This window comes from Mirounga angustirostris, unplaced genomic scaffold (assembly GCF_029215605.1).
Source record: "Mirounga angustirostris isolate CCGP_5_RB_7025 unplaced genomic scaffold, mMirAng1.0.hap1 SCAF_15, whole genome shotgun sequence".
In the NCBI taxonomy this organism is placed as follows: domain Eukaryota; kingdom Metazoa; phylum Chordata; class Mammalia; order Carnivora; family Phocidae; genus Mirounga; species Mirounga angustirostris.
In genome coordinates, this window is record NW_026991723.1 from 38936619 (window position 1) to 38954715 (window position 18097).

Genomic DNA, 18097 nt, shown 5'->3' on the forward strand with positions numbered 1-18097 from the left:
AATGCATCACTTCCTAATTATTTGACTACATTTTACTACGATCTGTGCTCTTGAAGCTACTTATGTCTAATGTATCTATATGGTGGGAATACTATTATAATGCTGGGCTAGTGCCCATCCTTCCTCAACTCATACTGGAAATTTGAAATCAGCCATGGTGGGAATATTTACACCATGAAAACTGTCAAAAGCTATAAATCAGTTATTTTTATGTTTTCAGAGAGGCAGTTGCAAACAAGTACCAGCACACCATTGAAATAACCTCTCAGTCCATTCCATGAGCCAAACTGGAATGGCTACAGAGGAACTGACCAAGGTTAACTTCACCTAAGAGATCACTTTTCTGAGCCCTGCTCTGCACCTTTCAGTAGGAATTCAGAAAAGCAAGTAAAAGCAAATAAAGGACTCTATTACAAATAATGAAGACAGAGAGATTTGACAGGGATTGTGAAGAGGGGATAAGGCAGACTTAGATGCTGGTGACCTACTTTTAGTATTGTCTACTAAATCTCCCAGGGAAGTGTTTAGCTGTGATTATAAATATTAATTAGATTCCAATCAGGGTACTATTTAAAGGATCTGTGCTCCTTAGGGAGAGACATTTCAGATAGATAGATGATAGATGAATAGATAGATAGATAGATAGATAGATAGGGCAATCTACACGGCATACACATGTAAATGTTTCTCTAGTTGGTAACAAACTAGATGATTTTACTTAGTAAAACAGATCCAACCCACCTACAAAATTATAGGTGAATTAAATGACTATAAACAGGCAGGGTAAAGTCTTCATAGCTTTAGCACATCTCTAATTCTACTCTGTATGGATAGGATCAACATTCTTTAGTTTTGCGATGACATCGTCCTTGTCAAGCAGTTCATCAGATGAACAAAAACATTTATAAGAACAGCAGCTCTACACATTTAAAACACAAATTCAAAGAATCTGATACCCATGAAATAGTTACTTCCTAAAATTCGTAGGCGTAATTTGAGGCTGTGAGCTGCTTGCTATTATTCTGCACTGTGGGAAGAGCAGTCTCAGATTAGAGACTCTGCCCTCGTGCTTGAACTCTCTGCCCGCCAGAGTTGGGAATGCTGCAAACTTTCAACCAGGGCCAGAGGGAAGGTGGAAGGCCTTTCTTCTTTTAACCACAATGCCAGCAGCAGATTAAGCAGTGGCATGACTCATGCCACACAGAGTCTTGCTGAGTCTACTTTTGCTGAAAGTACTGTATCTCATACCAGGAAGCGTTCTAAGGGTGGAATGTGTGAAGTGTGCATCACATCAACTGTTTCTGCGACTGAGGCATTCTTTTCAAACCTGTCATCTGAGTCCAACCATGTTCCTGTTTAATTAGCCACTATGTTTCTTTTTAGTTTTGTTTTGTTTTTTGTAATGATAAGTAAGAGGCTCTCTTGCCTTTTCTGTGAACACAATCCAACTGGGAAGGAAAATCAGTCTCTTATTCTCCATAGTTGAACACTCATGCTTAGATTTCTTATGCATTCTAAATAGAAAAATAAAGGGCAAATCCAGTTCACAGTTGAGGCAGTCAGAAAAGGAAGCAGATAATAAAGTAGTCTGGATCTAAAAAGTTATAGCACAAACAAATAATATAAGAATTATTTTTTATAATTTTACTTTTCAATAGGTTAGTCTTGGGGAAACAGGAGGTGTTTGGAGATGGACAAGAAGGGTAGGAGCAGGGAGGGAATGCTGTTAAGAGTGAGAGCTGGGGAAATAGGAAAAGGTTATTGAGAAGAGTTTTTCCCTATTTCTCTCTGTTCTTCCTCTTTCTTATGTGTGATGACCTCACTCTCACCCCAGGCCCCCATCTTAAACCCACTACTACAAGTTCTTGACAGCTAATTTCTCAAATCAAGATGTGTAATTAACATAAAGGCTAACATACAAGGTTAGCAAGCAGTTAAATCTCTCACACTTTTTTTTTTTTTTTAAATGACAGGAGAAGTATTCTCAAGACTCAAAGGTAAAAAACAATAGACCCTTATTTTTTAACATTTTGTGTAAGGAATGTCCTAGACCAGACCATATAAAGCATTAATGACAGAGTTAACACAATCTATAAGAAGGCTAATAACAGTTCTGTGATTCTAATATGTTTTGAAAATTAACATTTTGGCATTCAAAATGTCTCTACTTTATTTTTTAAAGATTTTATTGATTGATTGATTGATTTGAGAGAGAGAGAGAGAGAGAAATAGCGTGAGCAGCTCCGGGGGGTGGGCGGGTGGGGATGGGCAGAGGGAGAGGGAGAAGCCATGTCGGGCTTAATCCCAGGACCCTGAGATCGTGACCTGAGCCGAAGGCAGAAACTTAACCAACTGAGCCACCCAGGTGCCCCCAAATGTCTCTACTTTTAAATGACATAAACCATTAAACTGAGAAATTTTGAAAGGCTCAACAAAACAGCTTTTCTTAAAATTTTTGCATTTGTTTTATATTGCACTGGCACAAAGTGTTACTTTACATACAGGCCTTTTTCTTAATGAGACCAGATCTATTTTGTAAACAAGAATCAAAAAGGAGGGTGACTAAGGAAAGAAATTTCATGTTTCATAAACTATAGGAAATATTTGTTTCATAAATTACAAGAAAACTCCAGCCTACCTTTGTGAGTTATCAGATTCTGGTCCTGCTCTTCGTCTTTGAGGGTTTTTATCTATCTGTAAACTGGATCCCGCTGCCTTTCATATTTTGTCGGTCCTTACCAAAGTTTCAATTCCTCCAGTTCCTCCAGTATCTGGCTCTAACTCTCCAAATTAATGTTTTCAATTTTTGTCCCACCCTCCTGCCTTCAAGGTACTGAGAACAAAAAGCTGACCACCCAGATCCTTAAGGGCATTCTAGGTTATCTTGAATCTAACAAAGCCCTGTAAGCTGACGCTGGATACATTGGGGCTTTATTTTTATTTTCTGAGGAGTTTTCTCAGCAGACATTCAAAATGAAAACAAAAAAAACTTTTATATTTTTGAGTTCTCAACTTCAGTATCAAGTACTAACTTTACTGTCTGTGACTCACAGCAAAGGAGGTATTCCCTTTTTAGACATTTATACTGATAATTTGACAATACACATTTTTCTTATTGGCCAAGTGCAAGCCAGCTATTGTGTTTGTGAGCTCCTCTTCTCAGCCAGCCCTATGCTGAACTTTGTAAGGGTTTAAAACACACACACACACACACACACACAACCTGCTCTTGAATGAAATGCAAGCCTTCCATGTTATATGTCACAGAGTAATTCTTATCCAATGAGTTTGTGGTTTTTCCAAATTTAGGACAAAGTATGTTTTATCAGTGAGTTGAGATTTAGCATTGTTCTCCTTCAGTTCTATAAGTGGTTCTTCTAACTTAAAAATGGGCCACTTAATTTACAACTATTTTCTTCATTAATTTCTAAGAGTGAGAAATAACACACAAATTTCTGGCATGTTGATAAGAGAACTTTAGCAATTTTCTCCCTGACATGAAACATTTCATTCTGAAGGCCTATGTTCTCTATCCTTATAATTCTTAGATGAGGCTATACTAAGAACAGACTCTGAAATGTATTTGCCCATGTGCTCAGTATAAAACCTGAGTGATGTTTGGGAATGGAGCTGAGGAAGGAACAAGAACACAAATATTTATTTGTCCCAAAAATAGAGGAGCCCGTATTTTCAAACATTCCAATGGAACCCCAAAATGAGAGTTTACTGAATTGAAAACAGTATCCTCTACTTGAAGATTATTAACACAAATTCAATGTTGAGTCAAACCTATAATCCGTGTAGCTCATAGTAACTTACTTGGTAAAAGTATCTCATAAATTGTATGCTTTAAGTCTCTTCCAAATAGTTAAAAAATATATAGATAAATTATCAAAGACAACTTTTTCACTAGCTCCGTTCAATATTTTTTCTCCATAATGAAAAGTAGCTCAGCAACTTCCCTCCTTTAAAATCCACTCCTACTGCAGTAGTCATATAAATTATTCTGACTATATAATTCTTCACTTCTTGCAGTGAAGTACTGTAACATTTGGTAAGATAATTCATTCTAGCTATACATTCCTACTGAACTTTTGGTGAAATAATTTCATTTTTTACTAGTGTAAAAGTTGGAAAGCCTTCTAAAGCTAGACTTTTGCTTTATAGGAAGATAGGGGGTGGGAAATGACACTACATTTAAAGTCAATCTTCTTCCTCCAACTTCTGTTAACTGTTTTAAAGGTTGTGGCTATCATTGGGCAATTTCGCTGGGAAAACTGAAACTCTAACACCCATATTAGCGTACTTCCAACTAAAGCAGTTCGCCGAACTGGGCTACCAACAGGGTGGGAAATTTTCTGTTGCTCTTCTTTCCTGTGACATACGGTAGAAGGGTTGGCCCTGGTTTGGTCCACCTGCCAGTGGAGTTTAAAGTTTCCAAGGCTCGGAGGAACACAATGACTTGGATCAAACTGCCTAAATGAGAAGAAGGGCATTTCTGCTACAACAAGGAAGCCGTTAAACTCCTGCTAAGCTAACCATCTCTTTTATGCGTCCATGCACACGACCGACCTCCTCTATCACTGACCAGGGATTATTTCTGACAATCCAGAATATTCCGAAAGCTTGGAGACATATGGCTGGAAAATGAAACGACCCTGGAGTGTGGCCACATCATTACTTTGTGTCGCGTGGTACCAGATGGGCAACCAGTGAATGATGCAGAGATGTGAACGGACAGTTTTATAGTGTGAATTTTCCCCCCATAAAGCCAAAGCAGACTTCATTTCCCTCTCTTTTCTTTTGGTTTGTAATACTCGGATTTTGTCCTCTCTGCAGTATCAATTAACTCCGTTTGGCAGTGGGGTAGCCAAAAAGGAAGAGGATGAAGCGATCTCTAAAATCTTAGTAAGTGTCGAAGGAGCCACAGCACCCAGGAAACTGCGGCTGCGAGCCGCCTCGTCCTGCGCGGATTTCAGGGTTGAATAGCGCAAGCGGTTATGGAGCGGACGGTGCACTCCATCCGCCGAGGATAGAGACCCCGGCGCCGGGAGGGGTCCGCTCATTTCGCCGCAGCCTTGGAGGCCGCGGCTGCCTCTCATCCGCTGCGTCTCATTACCATTATCCTCGTTCTTGAAAAGTCATGGAAGACGGCCCGCTGCCAGACCTCAGAGACATCGAGCTGAAGCTGGGGCGCAAAGTACCCGAGAGCCTAGTGCGCTCGCTCCGTGGGGAGGAGCCGGTTCCCCTGGAAAGGGACAGGGACCCCTGCGGGGGGAGCGGCGACGGTGGAGGCGGCTGCAGTGGTAGCAGCAGCAGCTGCAGCTTCCCTCCCTCCTTGTCGTCCTCCTCTTCGTCCTCTCCAACCTCTGGCTCCCCACGTCGTAGCCACTGCAGCGCCCTGGAGAGGCTGGAAACCAAGCTGCACTTCCTCAGGCAAGAAATGGTGAGTGCGGTGCGCCCGCTGTGGGAATGAGGGCCCTGCCGAAAGGTGGGGCGATCGGAAGATGGGCCCGCAGAGACAGGGCGGCTGAGGCTGCAGAGCTGAGAGCGGGGCGCGTGGGAAACGCGGGGTAGGGAAAGCGCGCGTCTGGAGGCTGGTTTACCCCGGACTTTGCTCGGTCAGGGTTTGCCAGGATAGCAGAGCCTGTTTTGCTCTGTGTACTTTGTGATAGCGCCGACTCGGTGCTTCCGACTCTGACCATTTAGCTGCCAGCCCGCAGCCCCCTCCCCCCCTCCCCCGCCCGGGCACCCTGCCCGCCGAGGGTTTGCAGTCACTAAGCCCGTCTGGGGCCTGCTGTGTGCCGTTCACACTTTCGGTTCAAAAGGCGGCTCAGTCCTTTGCACTTAAGCAGAACTACTTCCTGGTTTGCCGAGAGGTGGCGAGGCAGGGTCCCTGCCAGCGAGCCTTCCTAGCTCACTCTTCCACCACTACCGCCCCCGCCCCTTGGTGCAGCCGCCGCAGCTGTTCCGAGGCCACTCTTAGGCTGATTCTCCACAGCTGGTTCTGAAAACAATGGCCCACTCGTCCTTGAGGTCCTTAGGAATAGCTGGTTTCACTGTTTTGATCCTAGCGAGCAGGTGACCCCCAGGCCCAGGGATTTGCTAATGACCGCTTCCTACCCTTCCCCCCTCAGTCCTCAATCTGCAATTGTTTTCTGTGTCGCTGGTAAACATTACCTTAAGGGTAGGACAATGAGACTGGTACAGGGTCTGAGAATCCTTGTTATTCCGGATGTACTTAAACGGAAAAACTTATTTACCGGCCATGAGTTCTGGGGCAAGTCACTTGGCCTCTGTGAACCTCAGTTTATTTGCACAGTGAAGTAGGGGGAGGAAATAATTCCTTCCTAAATCCTTTGAAGAAACTAACCACAAAGCACCAGGATTTTCAACCGGCCTGGAGCAGAGGAAAGTTGCAAGGGTGGTCCCAGTCAACCCAGAGGATGGTGAGGATTTTCTCCATACTAAAGGATCCTGTCTACTAGGGTTTTGCATTAAAAAGAAGGAACCAGAGGTGTTTCCCTAGTTCCCCTCTTTCTGCATTTGGAACACTTGGGAGGTAATAAATTCCACAGCATAATCTTGGCAAATATTTAAGTGTATAAAACCGGCCTTCAGTGATCATGTCCTGTGTTCAGAATTTTCACTGTGTTATCTACGTAAAGGTCCCAGGATATCACCCTAAAAAACCTATCTCAAGATCTTTAAAGTTGGTCTACCTAAGGACTTTAGTTTTATATCTCGGATCTATTTTCTTCCTACTTGGAATGTTCAGATGTTGAAGGCAAATTACACACACAGCACCTCTATATGTATGGGTGTATATATATGTGCACATGTGCATTTGTGTGTATATATTCATGCACCGTGTATATTGCAAATTATTTTATTCATGTTTCACTGTCTAAATACACACAGGTTATATATCTTAGTTATTCAAAAAGTACTTATTAAGCATTTACTATGGGTGCTGAAAATACAAAATGAAAAAGGCAAGAAGTTTGTCTAGGGCTCTCAAGTCTCTTGCACTCATTTGCCAGTTATTATTTGTAGTAAATCAAACCAAGTGTGTTGAAGAACTCCATGGGGGGGGGTGGAAACTGGTTCTTTTCAACTAAGGACACTTTCTAGACTTATCTGTTTTTCTTAATGAAAATATCATAGACGTAATAAAACTCTGTCTCCCCTAGCCAGATCTTGCTGTGTGTGATTAGGATATATTAATAAATACATTTATCTTATTTTATTTTTATTTATTTGAGAGAGAGAATGAGATAGAGAGAGAGAGCATGAGAGGGGGGAGGGTCAGAGGGAGAAGCAGACCCCCTGCCGAGCAGGGAGCCTGATACGGTACTCGATCCTGGGACTCCAGGATCATGACCTGAGCCAAAGGCAGTCGCTTAACCAACTAAGCCACCCAGGCGCCCTAAATACATTTTTAAAAAACAAACAGAAACCCCAACAATAGCAGCCACAAATTGCTAAATTGACTGTTTGTTATATCTTCTGTATGAAGCATCAGTAGCTCCAGGAGAATTTATGCCAGAACAGATGTTTTGTATTACAACTTTGTGCTCCAATGAAGGTCTCCAGGAAGAAAATAAGAACATTAGCCATGAGACATTAGAGAAGAGATGAAGACAGGTATATTCCCCTGCCAGTGAGACCCATTTACCCCATTTTACACAACTCTTTTGGGTGCTAAAACCCCCAGCTTCAGCATGACTGGGAAGCAACAGATTTGTTTTTATGTAGACTTGGCAGTTTTGTTATAAACACTGAACAGATGCAGTTCTTCCTGTCCCCTCCTCGGCTCCCCATGCAGAGAAGTAAGAGAACCAGAGTGGAATAGGACTTCTTCATTGTGATTTTCCTATTCTTCTCTGCCCTGTACTATGGGCACTGAGTTAACCTCCTTTGTATTATGCATGACCCCACATTTCATGCTTATTACTTTTAGTTGTCCACAGATTGTTCTTCTGGATTGTCTGGAATTACCAGGCTTTGGGCCTGCCCTCGGAACTCCTTCCTAAGAAACACCTGAGCCAGGCACAAACCTTTCTAGAGACTTCCAGGAATTAAGCCTTCCTTCTTTTCCTCTGAGATAGATGTGTACACCATTGACACAGGATTGCATAGACTTGCAGGGAGGCAGTCTTAACACAAACTTCTTTACATACACACGATTTCATCATTGTCTCTCATCTCCTTTTATGCCTTCATGGAGAATTCCCTTCACTTTTTTTTTTCTCCCCCTCCCTACTATCTTCTTCTTCTTCTTCTTCTTCTTCTTTTTTTTTTTTTTTTTAACATAATGTATTATTTGTTTCAGAGGTACAGGTCTGTGATTCATCAGTCTTACACAGTTCACAGCACTCACCATAGCATATACCCTCCCCTATGTCTATCACCCTGCCACCCCATCCCACCCACCCCTTCACTCTTATTTGTGATGTTACAATCAGTGCTCTTAGAGATCTGAGAGATGCAGTTGTAAAAAAGGCAACTTGAAAGAGATTGAAGAGGGGGGAGAAACTGTTTCTGTTGCCAGACTTCTTAATGGCGAAACCCTTATTAACAACATAAATAGCACCACACATAATAAAGCTTGTGGGAGGGAAAATATTAGAAAAGAAAATTTGCAGGCATGCATTTGGTACAGGAAGCCAATTTAAGGTAATGATCAAGCGCCCGGCTAGCTCAGTCGGTAGAGCATGAGACTCTTAAGGTAATGATCAGGATGTTTGGGGGAGGAGGCAGATTTTCCCAATATGTAAGCATTTTTATTGTGAATTTAGAGATAAGGAAATTTGATAATACAATAACCAGATGCAGAGATGTACATATGAAATTTATAATGAAATTGGAAAGAGATGTCAGGCCTCTTGTGCAAAGTCTGCCCAGTACGTGTTCACTACTTTTCTGTTCAGAGTGTTTTAATAATTGTCATCATTTGAGTCTAAAGTCATACTGGGAAAGAGGAAGTATTTTCATCTACGTTTTGCAAATGAGATCATTGTGGCTTAGCTGGCCACGGTCACGCAGCTAATTAGTGAATAGAATCACAACTTGAACTCTTATCTGACTCCCTGTACTGTACTTTCCCCCTCGTTCCAGTCTGCATATGAGCTGTGATAGCTCAGCACCCCCTAGAGTACTAAGGGACGAAGAAAAGAAGTCCTCAGGATGCATGTGAGGGGTTGTTTCAGATATAGGTTCGTTCAATAATCAGTGATTTATTGAGTACCTACCATGTGCCAGATCTATCTCCAGACCTTGGTAATATACAACAAAATGGCTACTTTAAAAGTCAATTTTTTTATCCCATGTTCCCAATAGCTTTCATCCATGCAAAGACTCCTTTTACAAATGTTCTTAAGAATGGGACTTTCAGCATTGCTTATGAAAAATTACTCTAAGTTTTCTAATATCTCCAAAATATATCCAAAATATCCAAATATTTTCCAATAAATGTAAATAATCTCTGTCAAAAACATTTAGTAATAATTTTACACTGCACTTTTACAAGATGTTCAAAGAGTTTTACTGTTATCTGTATATCTGTGAAAATTATTTTCATCAGTTTTTCTCTGAGAGAAATTTCAAATTTGCCTAAGACAGAGACAATCGCTAAAGAATCAAAATCTGGAATTGGAAGGGGTCTAATGCACCCTCTCTAGTTTGCCTTCCCAGATAATTATTGTTCAAAAAATCAAAGAGTAGTTTGGAATGCAGTATATACTACCTGTTGATGCCATATTGTGGTTCCAATCAGTTCTGTATTATGTCGGGATGATTACTAATCTTTAGGTAATACAGTGCCATTATGAAAACTACCATGGAAATACTATGTTCTGATTTCCATATTTTTGGCAGCTATTTGCACAGAAGCTGTATAATATATCTAATAGAATAAACAATCTCAAGCTAGTTAATCATCCTTTCTTACTATTAATGCATTCAAATACCCCACCCAGTTCCTCAACTCTTGCTTTAAAAAAGTTTTCTAGGCAATTCCCAAGATGAGACACAAACACACATACCCTCAGACATGTCCGTATATGATACTAACAACATAAATCAAAATGTCACAGTTTTTATGAGTGGTAGATTTATACTTGGTTTTTGGTACTTTCTCTCATTGATCTTTTCTATATTTTGCCCCCATGTTAAATGGCTTGCTGACTTTGTAATAAAAATAAAAGTTATTTTAAATTCCCTCAAAAAATAATTTTAACTTCACAGTTGCTTTGGATATGCTTCAGAATAGGCTAGGAGATTTCTATCACTTGTTCTATCATTCATTCATTTTTCATAACTAGATAGTTTCAATAATATTTTTGCTATTTTATCATTTAGTGATTTCTTTTTAAGTTGGACAAAAATCTAAGAAAAACCCTTAGGCATATAATTGAGAAGCTATAAAGCGGAAAGTACCTTCTTTGATGAGTTCACAAGATAGTGGAAAAGATAAAATGGGAATATAATTTGGCCAGAGAAAGATTGCAAACTAACACGTCAGCAGGTGCGCAATGTCATAGCAGAGATCAGACATCAGTGTTGAGACGAACAGGTAAAGCTGAGGAAATTTTTGACAGCGCCCTGGACAAGGACTTAAAAGTGCTGATAATGATGCAAAGTAGGAGCTTAATATTAGTGATAAAGACATCAAGGAGATGAGGAAACGGATTCCTAATAATGGTTTCTTCTGTTATTACACACATGGAGTGTTATTATGCTTACTTAAATCTGACAAAAATCTTGTTGAAACAGGTTTCCTTGCACAGTGGCTCAAGAATTGGGGGTAGTGCACACAAAGGTAGTAATGTCATTTTGCTAGAAGCACAGAGACACAATTTAAGAATTTATACCTAACTTGAAAACAGTGACATTTCCAAAACCTTATGGAGCCCTGCCCTGTACCTAGGAATGTACATTGAACTATCGTATTGGTACATACTTGAAGAACACTTCTTGACCAAAAAGAATTCCCTTCCAGTCCAGTCAAGTTGCACAACCATGCTGGCCTGATCTTGAGAGGCCACAAATATTGTGAGATTTTTTTAGACTGATTATGTTCATTTCCATGACAGCACAAAAAAACATTATCTTTAACCTTCCATTTTGTAGTTAATAAATCGCAATTAAACGAATTTGTCACATGTTAGGACTTCAGGGTTTGTTTGTTTGTTTGTTTGTTTGTTTTTAATACTACTTCTGAAACTGGGATTTATGGCTAGAGTCTCTGGAGTCCCTGAGAACTTGTTATTTTTTGTTGTTGTTGTTTTTCTTTGAAGGATGGTCCTTTTGTTCTTCTTTAAAGGTTATTCTTCACCACTCAAGGGGCAGGCTTCTGGTTTGGTGGAACCTTCATGGGTTTGGAGCTAGACAAGCTGAGATTCCAGTCAGGTCTAGAGCAAGTCAAGATACAAACCACCAGGGCCCGGTGACCCCTCCCTATGGAGACTCTTAGCCCACCTTCCTGACAGGAGGCCTACCTGGCTCTCAGTGGCCCTCTTTCTAATCTTGGCTCCTTCACTCCCCACTGTCTGGCATTGAGCAAGTTATATAACTGCTCTAGGACTCAGCTTTCTTGTTAACATAGGGATACAAGCATCTCTATTAAGGCATTGTAAGCATTCAGTGAAATTATATAAGAAAATCGACTATTACATGGGCATTCAGAAATAGTAAGGACAATGGCAATAAGAGGTGTTATGTCAATGACATGGCTGTTCTTTGATCTTACACGAGTAGCCACAGATGGGCAATGTGGTTTTGGGACTGATTCAGATTTTTTTTTTTTTTTAAGATTTTATTTATTTATTTGAGACAGAGAGAATGAGAGAGAGAGAGCACATGAGAGGGGGGAGGGTCAGAGGGAGAAGCAGGCTCCCTGCCAAGCAGAGAGCCCGATGCGGGACTCGATCCAGGGACTCCAGGATCATGACCTGAGCCGAAAGCAGTCGCTTAACCAGCTGAGCCACCCAGGCACCCGGGACTGATTCAGATTTAAGCATTTCCTCTACTTGACTATCCTGGCACCTCCCGTGTGATCACATGTTCTACAGAGACTATGTTTCTATACAAAAGTAAAAAAGAAATATTCATGGGCTTTGCCTAGCTTTAGTGCAACTGGAAATCTTGATTTTGATTTCAGGCTTCGCATTTATGAAACAGATACTATGAGCTAAGCATTCTGCAGAGTATAGTAGCCTAGATTAAAGAGCTGTGGAACCAAATTTTTGGTTTAGCCTAGGAAGTCTGCCAACTGAGACTAGTATTTAGGTGTTTTTTTTTTTTTTTTTTTTACAAAGAAAGCTTTCTATGGGAAAAGCACTATGTTAGTTAAACATTTCAGTGCATTACCCTACTGAAACCTTAAAATAATCTTAACTAAATATAATTTTAATATCTCCTTTATAGATAAAACATTGCAGGATTGTTAATGCTCAAGACTACCTACACAGTAAGGGGATGAGCAAAGTTGAAGTCAGAATCTGAGCTTTCAACCATGACTGTACAATTACTTCTCACGCTTTAGAATATCTTGATGCACATGTTGACACCCAAGATTAAAGGTATATATCTGCTCTTCCAGATTTTCAAAACGTTAAACATGTTAAACTGTATGTTTATTTACTATAAACCCTCCAGGAGGAAAAGGATCTAAAGACAATCTCTGTCTTAGGAACACTCAAGATGTGAATGAACGTATCCAAAAGTCACCTGGTCCCCAGCAACTGTACCCTTTCTTTTTAGCCACTGTCATCAAGATCTTCATAAATACTGGCCGCCTGGGTGGCTCAGTCGTTAAGTGTCTGCCTTCAGCTCAGGTCATGATCCCGGGGTCCTGGGATCAAGCCCGGCTCCCCGCTCAGCGGGAAGCCTTCTTCTCCCTCTCCCACTCCCCTGCTTGTGTTCCTTCTCTCGCTTTGTCTCTGTCAGATAATAATAATAATAATAATAATAATAAAGATCTTCATAAATACTTTTTCCCACTCCACAAAAGCTGCTGATGGATTCTCTGCCCAGACCGGCTCAAGGCTCAGAACTCAGTACTGGAGCTCAGTAGTGTTCATGACCCAGAGTTTTATAAGCTTGCAACTGGTAGCATTTTGTTCCCTGAGAAATTCTGTTCCAGATAAGCTTGGAACTTAGATAACTCATAGAACTAGAAAACTGGGAATCTGACACCATCTTGTATCCATTTTAACAGCACCTTCAAGTTGCTGTTCTTCTAACAAAAGCTCTATTATCTCATTTTTCGGTTCTGATACCAGTTGCATAGTACTGTGCTGGGACTTCCCAGATTGTGTGGTTGAAATACATTGATTCAAATTGAGCCCAATGTAAATTGTATTTCTCGAATTCACAAAAAAAGTTAAATTTTCAAACATACATTTCAAACATCTCAGTCTAAGCATTAAAAATAAAATCTGAATAATTCATTTTTTTAAAAATTTTTATTTATTTATTTGACAGAGAGAGAGAGACAGCTAGAGAGGGAACACAAGCAGGGGGAGTGGGAGAGGGAGAAGCAGGCTTCCCGCGGAGCAGGGAGCCCGATGCAGGACTCGATCCCAGGACCCCGGGATCATGACCTGAGCCGAAGGCAGACGCTTAACTGACTGAGCCACCCAGGCGCCCCTAACTCATTTTTTAAAGGGATTAAGCAAGGGCACCTGGGTGGCTCAGTTGTTAAGCGTCTGCCTTCGGCTCAGGTCATGATCCCGGGGTCCTGGGATCAAGCCCCGCATCGGGCTCCCTGCTTCTCTCTCTCCCACTCCCCCTGCTTGTGTTCCCTCTCTCTGTCAAATAAATAAATAAAATCTTTAAAAAAAAATAAAGGAATTAAACATTGAGCTAGATTTTTATACATAGCTATTATTTTGTTCATCTTACAGATAAGAAAACTATGGCTTATAGGGGTTAGATAATTTGACTAAGTCTCTGTAAGTGGTTTCCCAACTATTCATTCAAACAACAACTTCTGTGAGCCTGGCTATATGCTGGATCCAATTCACTCCCAAACCGTACTACATGGACATATCATGGGGCATACCCAGTTATTATGAATGAACATTTTTACAGTAATTTCATCACACTTACCAATGGATCTTTTGGTATTCCTTTAAAAACGTTATTGTTTTCTTTTTGGAAGTTAAACATATGCTTTCTCATTATAAAACTTCCAGAAATGTAGACCTATTATAAAAAGAAAAGTCCCCCTTCACCTACCCCTGACACCACACCTGCTCCATATTACTCTGTACCCCAAAGGAATCATTTGCTGACAGTTTGGTGTGAATCCTGTGAGGTCTTTTGCTGCATTTTGCTGGCCTATATATGGCACATACACATTTACGTAAATTGGGCATGTTTGGATTTCATTTTCCTTATTTTACACAATAACATTTTATTTGTTACCTGACAATTATTAGATTGTCATGCCAGTTAGTATCCTAAACAGTTTTCATGTATTACTTCTTTCTCCCTCCTCACCCACCTATGACCTAGGCACTATGGGATGTTGGGTTATATAAACGGATTCCTGATATATCTTGAGAAATGTTTACCTAGTCCATTTTTATCTTATTCTGTCACTTTTCCTATGTGCAGCCTAATTAGTTACCAATAAAAAAGAAAGGTGATTACTTCACTTTTCATAATAAGAGATTGTCCAACTTTTAACAGTTCTTTTAGAAAGTAAATTCTGTTCACAAATATTGGACTTAATCAGACCATTCTTCAATTCAAGAAATAACTAAGTCTTCAAATTGGAATATGCTCTTCCTCAATCACATACCACTTTAACATAATCTTCTTATTGAGTTTTTTTTTTTTTCTGGTAATAATAATATAAATAAAAACGGAAAGTTGGACCAAAAGGCTAACATGGCACAAGGTGATCCATTCCATGTGGAGAAGGCAGAATGGCACCCCACGGATTTAGTGTGCCTTCAGTCTTCATGGCTCAAAAACATCTTAGATTTTCAGATTTGGGAATGCTCATGATAACAAAACAGCTTCTGTTCCTAGAGATTAAGACGTAATCAGATTGTTTGAGCTTTCAATTAAAGAAATATTGTCTTTCAAATTGACTCTTACAAGAAAGCGATGTATAAAAGTAGAACTATAATATATCACTGACGAATAAGTCCTCTCTCTGTGGGTCTATGCAGTGGGAAGCTAGAAGACTGGAGAAGCAAAGAATCAGGACAGGAGTGAGATGAGAATGTGATGGTGTCGTGGTTCTCCTGGACCCAGCGCTTCATTTGGCAGCTTCCGGACAGCGTCCTCTTTTAACTGCCTTGGTTGCGTTGACCAGCATGGCCATTGCAGTTCAGCCTATGTTCTGATACATTTTATTATTCAAAATGTTAATTCCTTTCAATCAGGAGAGAGTCATATTGGACTGATTTTAGGGGTGAGTTCTCAACCTGACCTCTGATGTCTTATAATTGACTTCAGATTTTTAGAGGATAATCATTTCCTTCATTTCTAAGTTCTAGGTGGCATGTCACAGTCACAGGCGTGTCCCCACCCCTCTACCATCAGCATAGCATTGCTTTTGTAGAATAATTTTTATTTATTTATTTTTAAAGATTTTATTTATTTGAGAGTGAGAGAGAGAGGGAGCATGAGCGAGTGTGGGGGGTTGGGCAGAGGGAGAAGCAGGGAGCCTGACATGGGACTTGAACCCAGGACCCCGGGATCATGATCTGAGCCAAAGGCAGGCACTTAACCCACAGCCACCCGGGTGCCCTGTAGAATTATTTTGAATTAAAACATTTTTGCTAGATAATATGGCTTGCTCATGTGTGAACTAAAAATTATTAGCATTACTACTTTTTCTTTAAGATTGGTTGATTGATTGATTTAATAGAGAGAGCTAGCACAGGCAGGGGGAGTGGCAGAAGGAGAAGCACCCTCCCCATGGAGCAGGGAGCCAGATGCGGGACTCGATCCCAGGACCCTGTGATCACGACCTGAGCCAAAAGCAGATGCTTAACCAACTGAGCCACCCAGGCACCCCAGCATTACTACTTGTAATTAAAATTATGGAATGTTCTGGGGCGCCTGGGTGGCTCAGTTGGTTAAGCGACTGCCTTTGGCTCAGGTCATGATCCTGGAGTCCCGGGATCAAGTCCTGCATCCGGCTCCCTGCTCAGCAGGGAGTCTGCTTCTCCCTCTGACCCTCCCCCCTCTCATGTGCTCTCTCTCTCCTCTCATCCTCTCTCTCAAATAAATAAATAAAATCTTTTAAAAAAAATTATGGAATGTTCTTTTTTTCCTTTGTATTTTAAATTAGGCCACCTGAAGTGAGCTAGAATTAAGTCTTTGACTTTCCATATATTTGATGAGCAGAATAAAATTATTGCTATGTTAATACCCAACCATCAGTAAATTCATAAAAATATTGTAATACCAGCATCCCAAACAGTGAGCTATGTCTGTTACAACTCTGATTTCTGGCACAGGCTATTATTCTAACAGGTTCCCTGATCTTCTTCTGTTGCAAAACTTGTCTACATCATTGTTGTTTTAGTGTCAACTAAACAAAGCTTGAGATCAAAGTTGAAAAGGAAATTTCTCTCCTCATGGTGATGAAGTTCAACTTTCAAGGCTGCTTAATTCAGAGAGCTACCTCCCCTTTGCCAATTTTCACTCCCTAAAGATGACCACTATGAATATTTTATGTATCCTAAAAATTTTCTCAACATATGCAAGCATACCTAGAGTTTCTTTAATACCTTTAGCTGTAACTATAGACATATATTTGGAAAATGTGTGTAGAATTTTAAAATTGAGACTCTTAGGAGCTCATGTTGCAGCTAGTTTTCTAGATACAGCATTGGTATATATATATATATATGTGTGTGTACTATATATGATACATTGATATATCTATGTACTATATATGATATATATATATATATATAATATGTATGTATACATACACACACACACACACTGCTTGAAAGCACAATTTACTGTGCTGCCACTTTGGACAGATTACTGGCAAAGACAGAAGTTAGAGTTACTCTATTTGTATAAAAAGATGGCTGTTGATGAGGTAGAGGCAAAGTCAATAATCTCTAGAAATAGAAGAGAGCATCGTAGCATCCTAGAGTGGGAAGAAACTTCAGAGGTCCTCTGGACCAATTCCAGATGTCCTCCTAGCTAGCTGATCATGCATCCTTTGCTTAAATTTCCTCAGTGGTGCGTCCTTCACTGGATCCCAAGGCAGAACATTCCATTTTCAAACATGTCTATTCATTTATATTTGTTAATTGACAATTCCAGTTATTCATCAAAAGACACACTCTATAATCATTCACCATGGGGAGAAATGCTCCAGCATGTCTGCCTACAAGCCATGGATTTATAATTTAAGATGAAAGCTCTATCAGGTATGAAGTACAACAAAAGGTCAGTGGATTTCTCATAGGTTTATATGCATGTGGCTAAAATAAAAGACTTTCTTGCCTTTCTTGCAAAATGAAAAAACAGCAATGCAGAGCATTGGTGAGGCAGGAGAGAAATGGGACTCTCTTGCATGGCAGGTGGGAGTGGATGTTGAAGGAACCTTTAGAGGTAAACTTGACGCCATATTAAAAGAAGAAGAAAACAGATTCTTCTTGACATGGCAGTTCTGATGCCTGTAATACTTAGGATAGATATAGAAATCTGCAAGGAAACAATGAATTTGTACAAAAATATAATTTAAGTTTATACATTTGGTATTATGTATGACTGAAAAAACTGGAATAATCTGAATGACAAATAATGACAGGTTATTTATGTGCGAATGATAGAACTTTTTGTAGCTTCAAAATTATGTTGCAAAAATATTTACGGAAGAGAGAAAATGGTTATGGATATATTCACATATGGAACAAAAGGCTGAAATAAAAAAAAATAACACAGTGTTAACAGTGGTATCATACGATAGTAGGGTTATACGTGGCTTTTTCTGTTTCTTTGTTGAGATCCTTTGTTTTATCCAGTTTCTCTGCACGAAGTATATATTGTGTTTTGATAAGAAAAAAATTATAGTTAGATTGAACTTTTTAAAAACTAAAAGTCA

At 40.1% G+C, this 18097-nt stretch overlaps 1 protein-coding gene across 1 annotated transcript in view; it reads left to right on the top strand.

Annotated features, from left to right (window-relative positions):
* Positions 1-4176: 4176 nt before the first annotated feature.
* The window catches only part of LURAP1L (leucine rich adaptor protein 1 like), a 52137-nt gene continuing 38216 nt past the window's right edge, over positions 4177-18097 (top strand). The window contains exon 1 of the mRNA XM_045882415.1: positions 4177-5446. Within this exon, the coding sequence (XP_045738371.1) occupies positions 5144-5446 (303 nt within the window). The 5' untranslated portion in view covers positions 4177-5143. The remainder of the gene's footprint in view (positions 5447-18097) is intronic.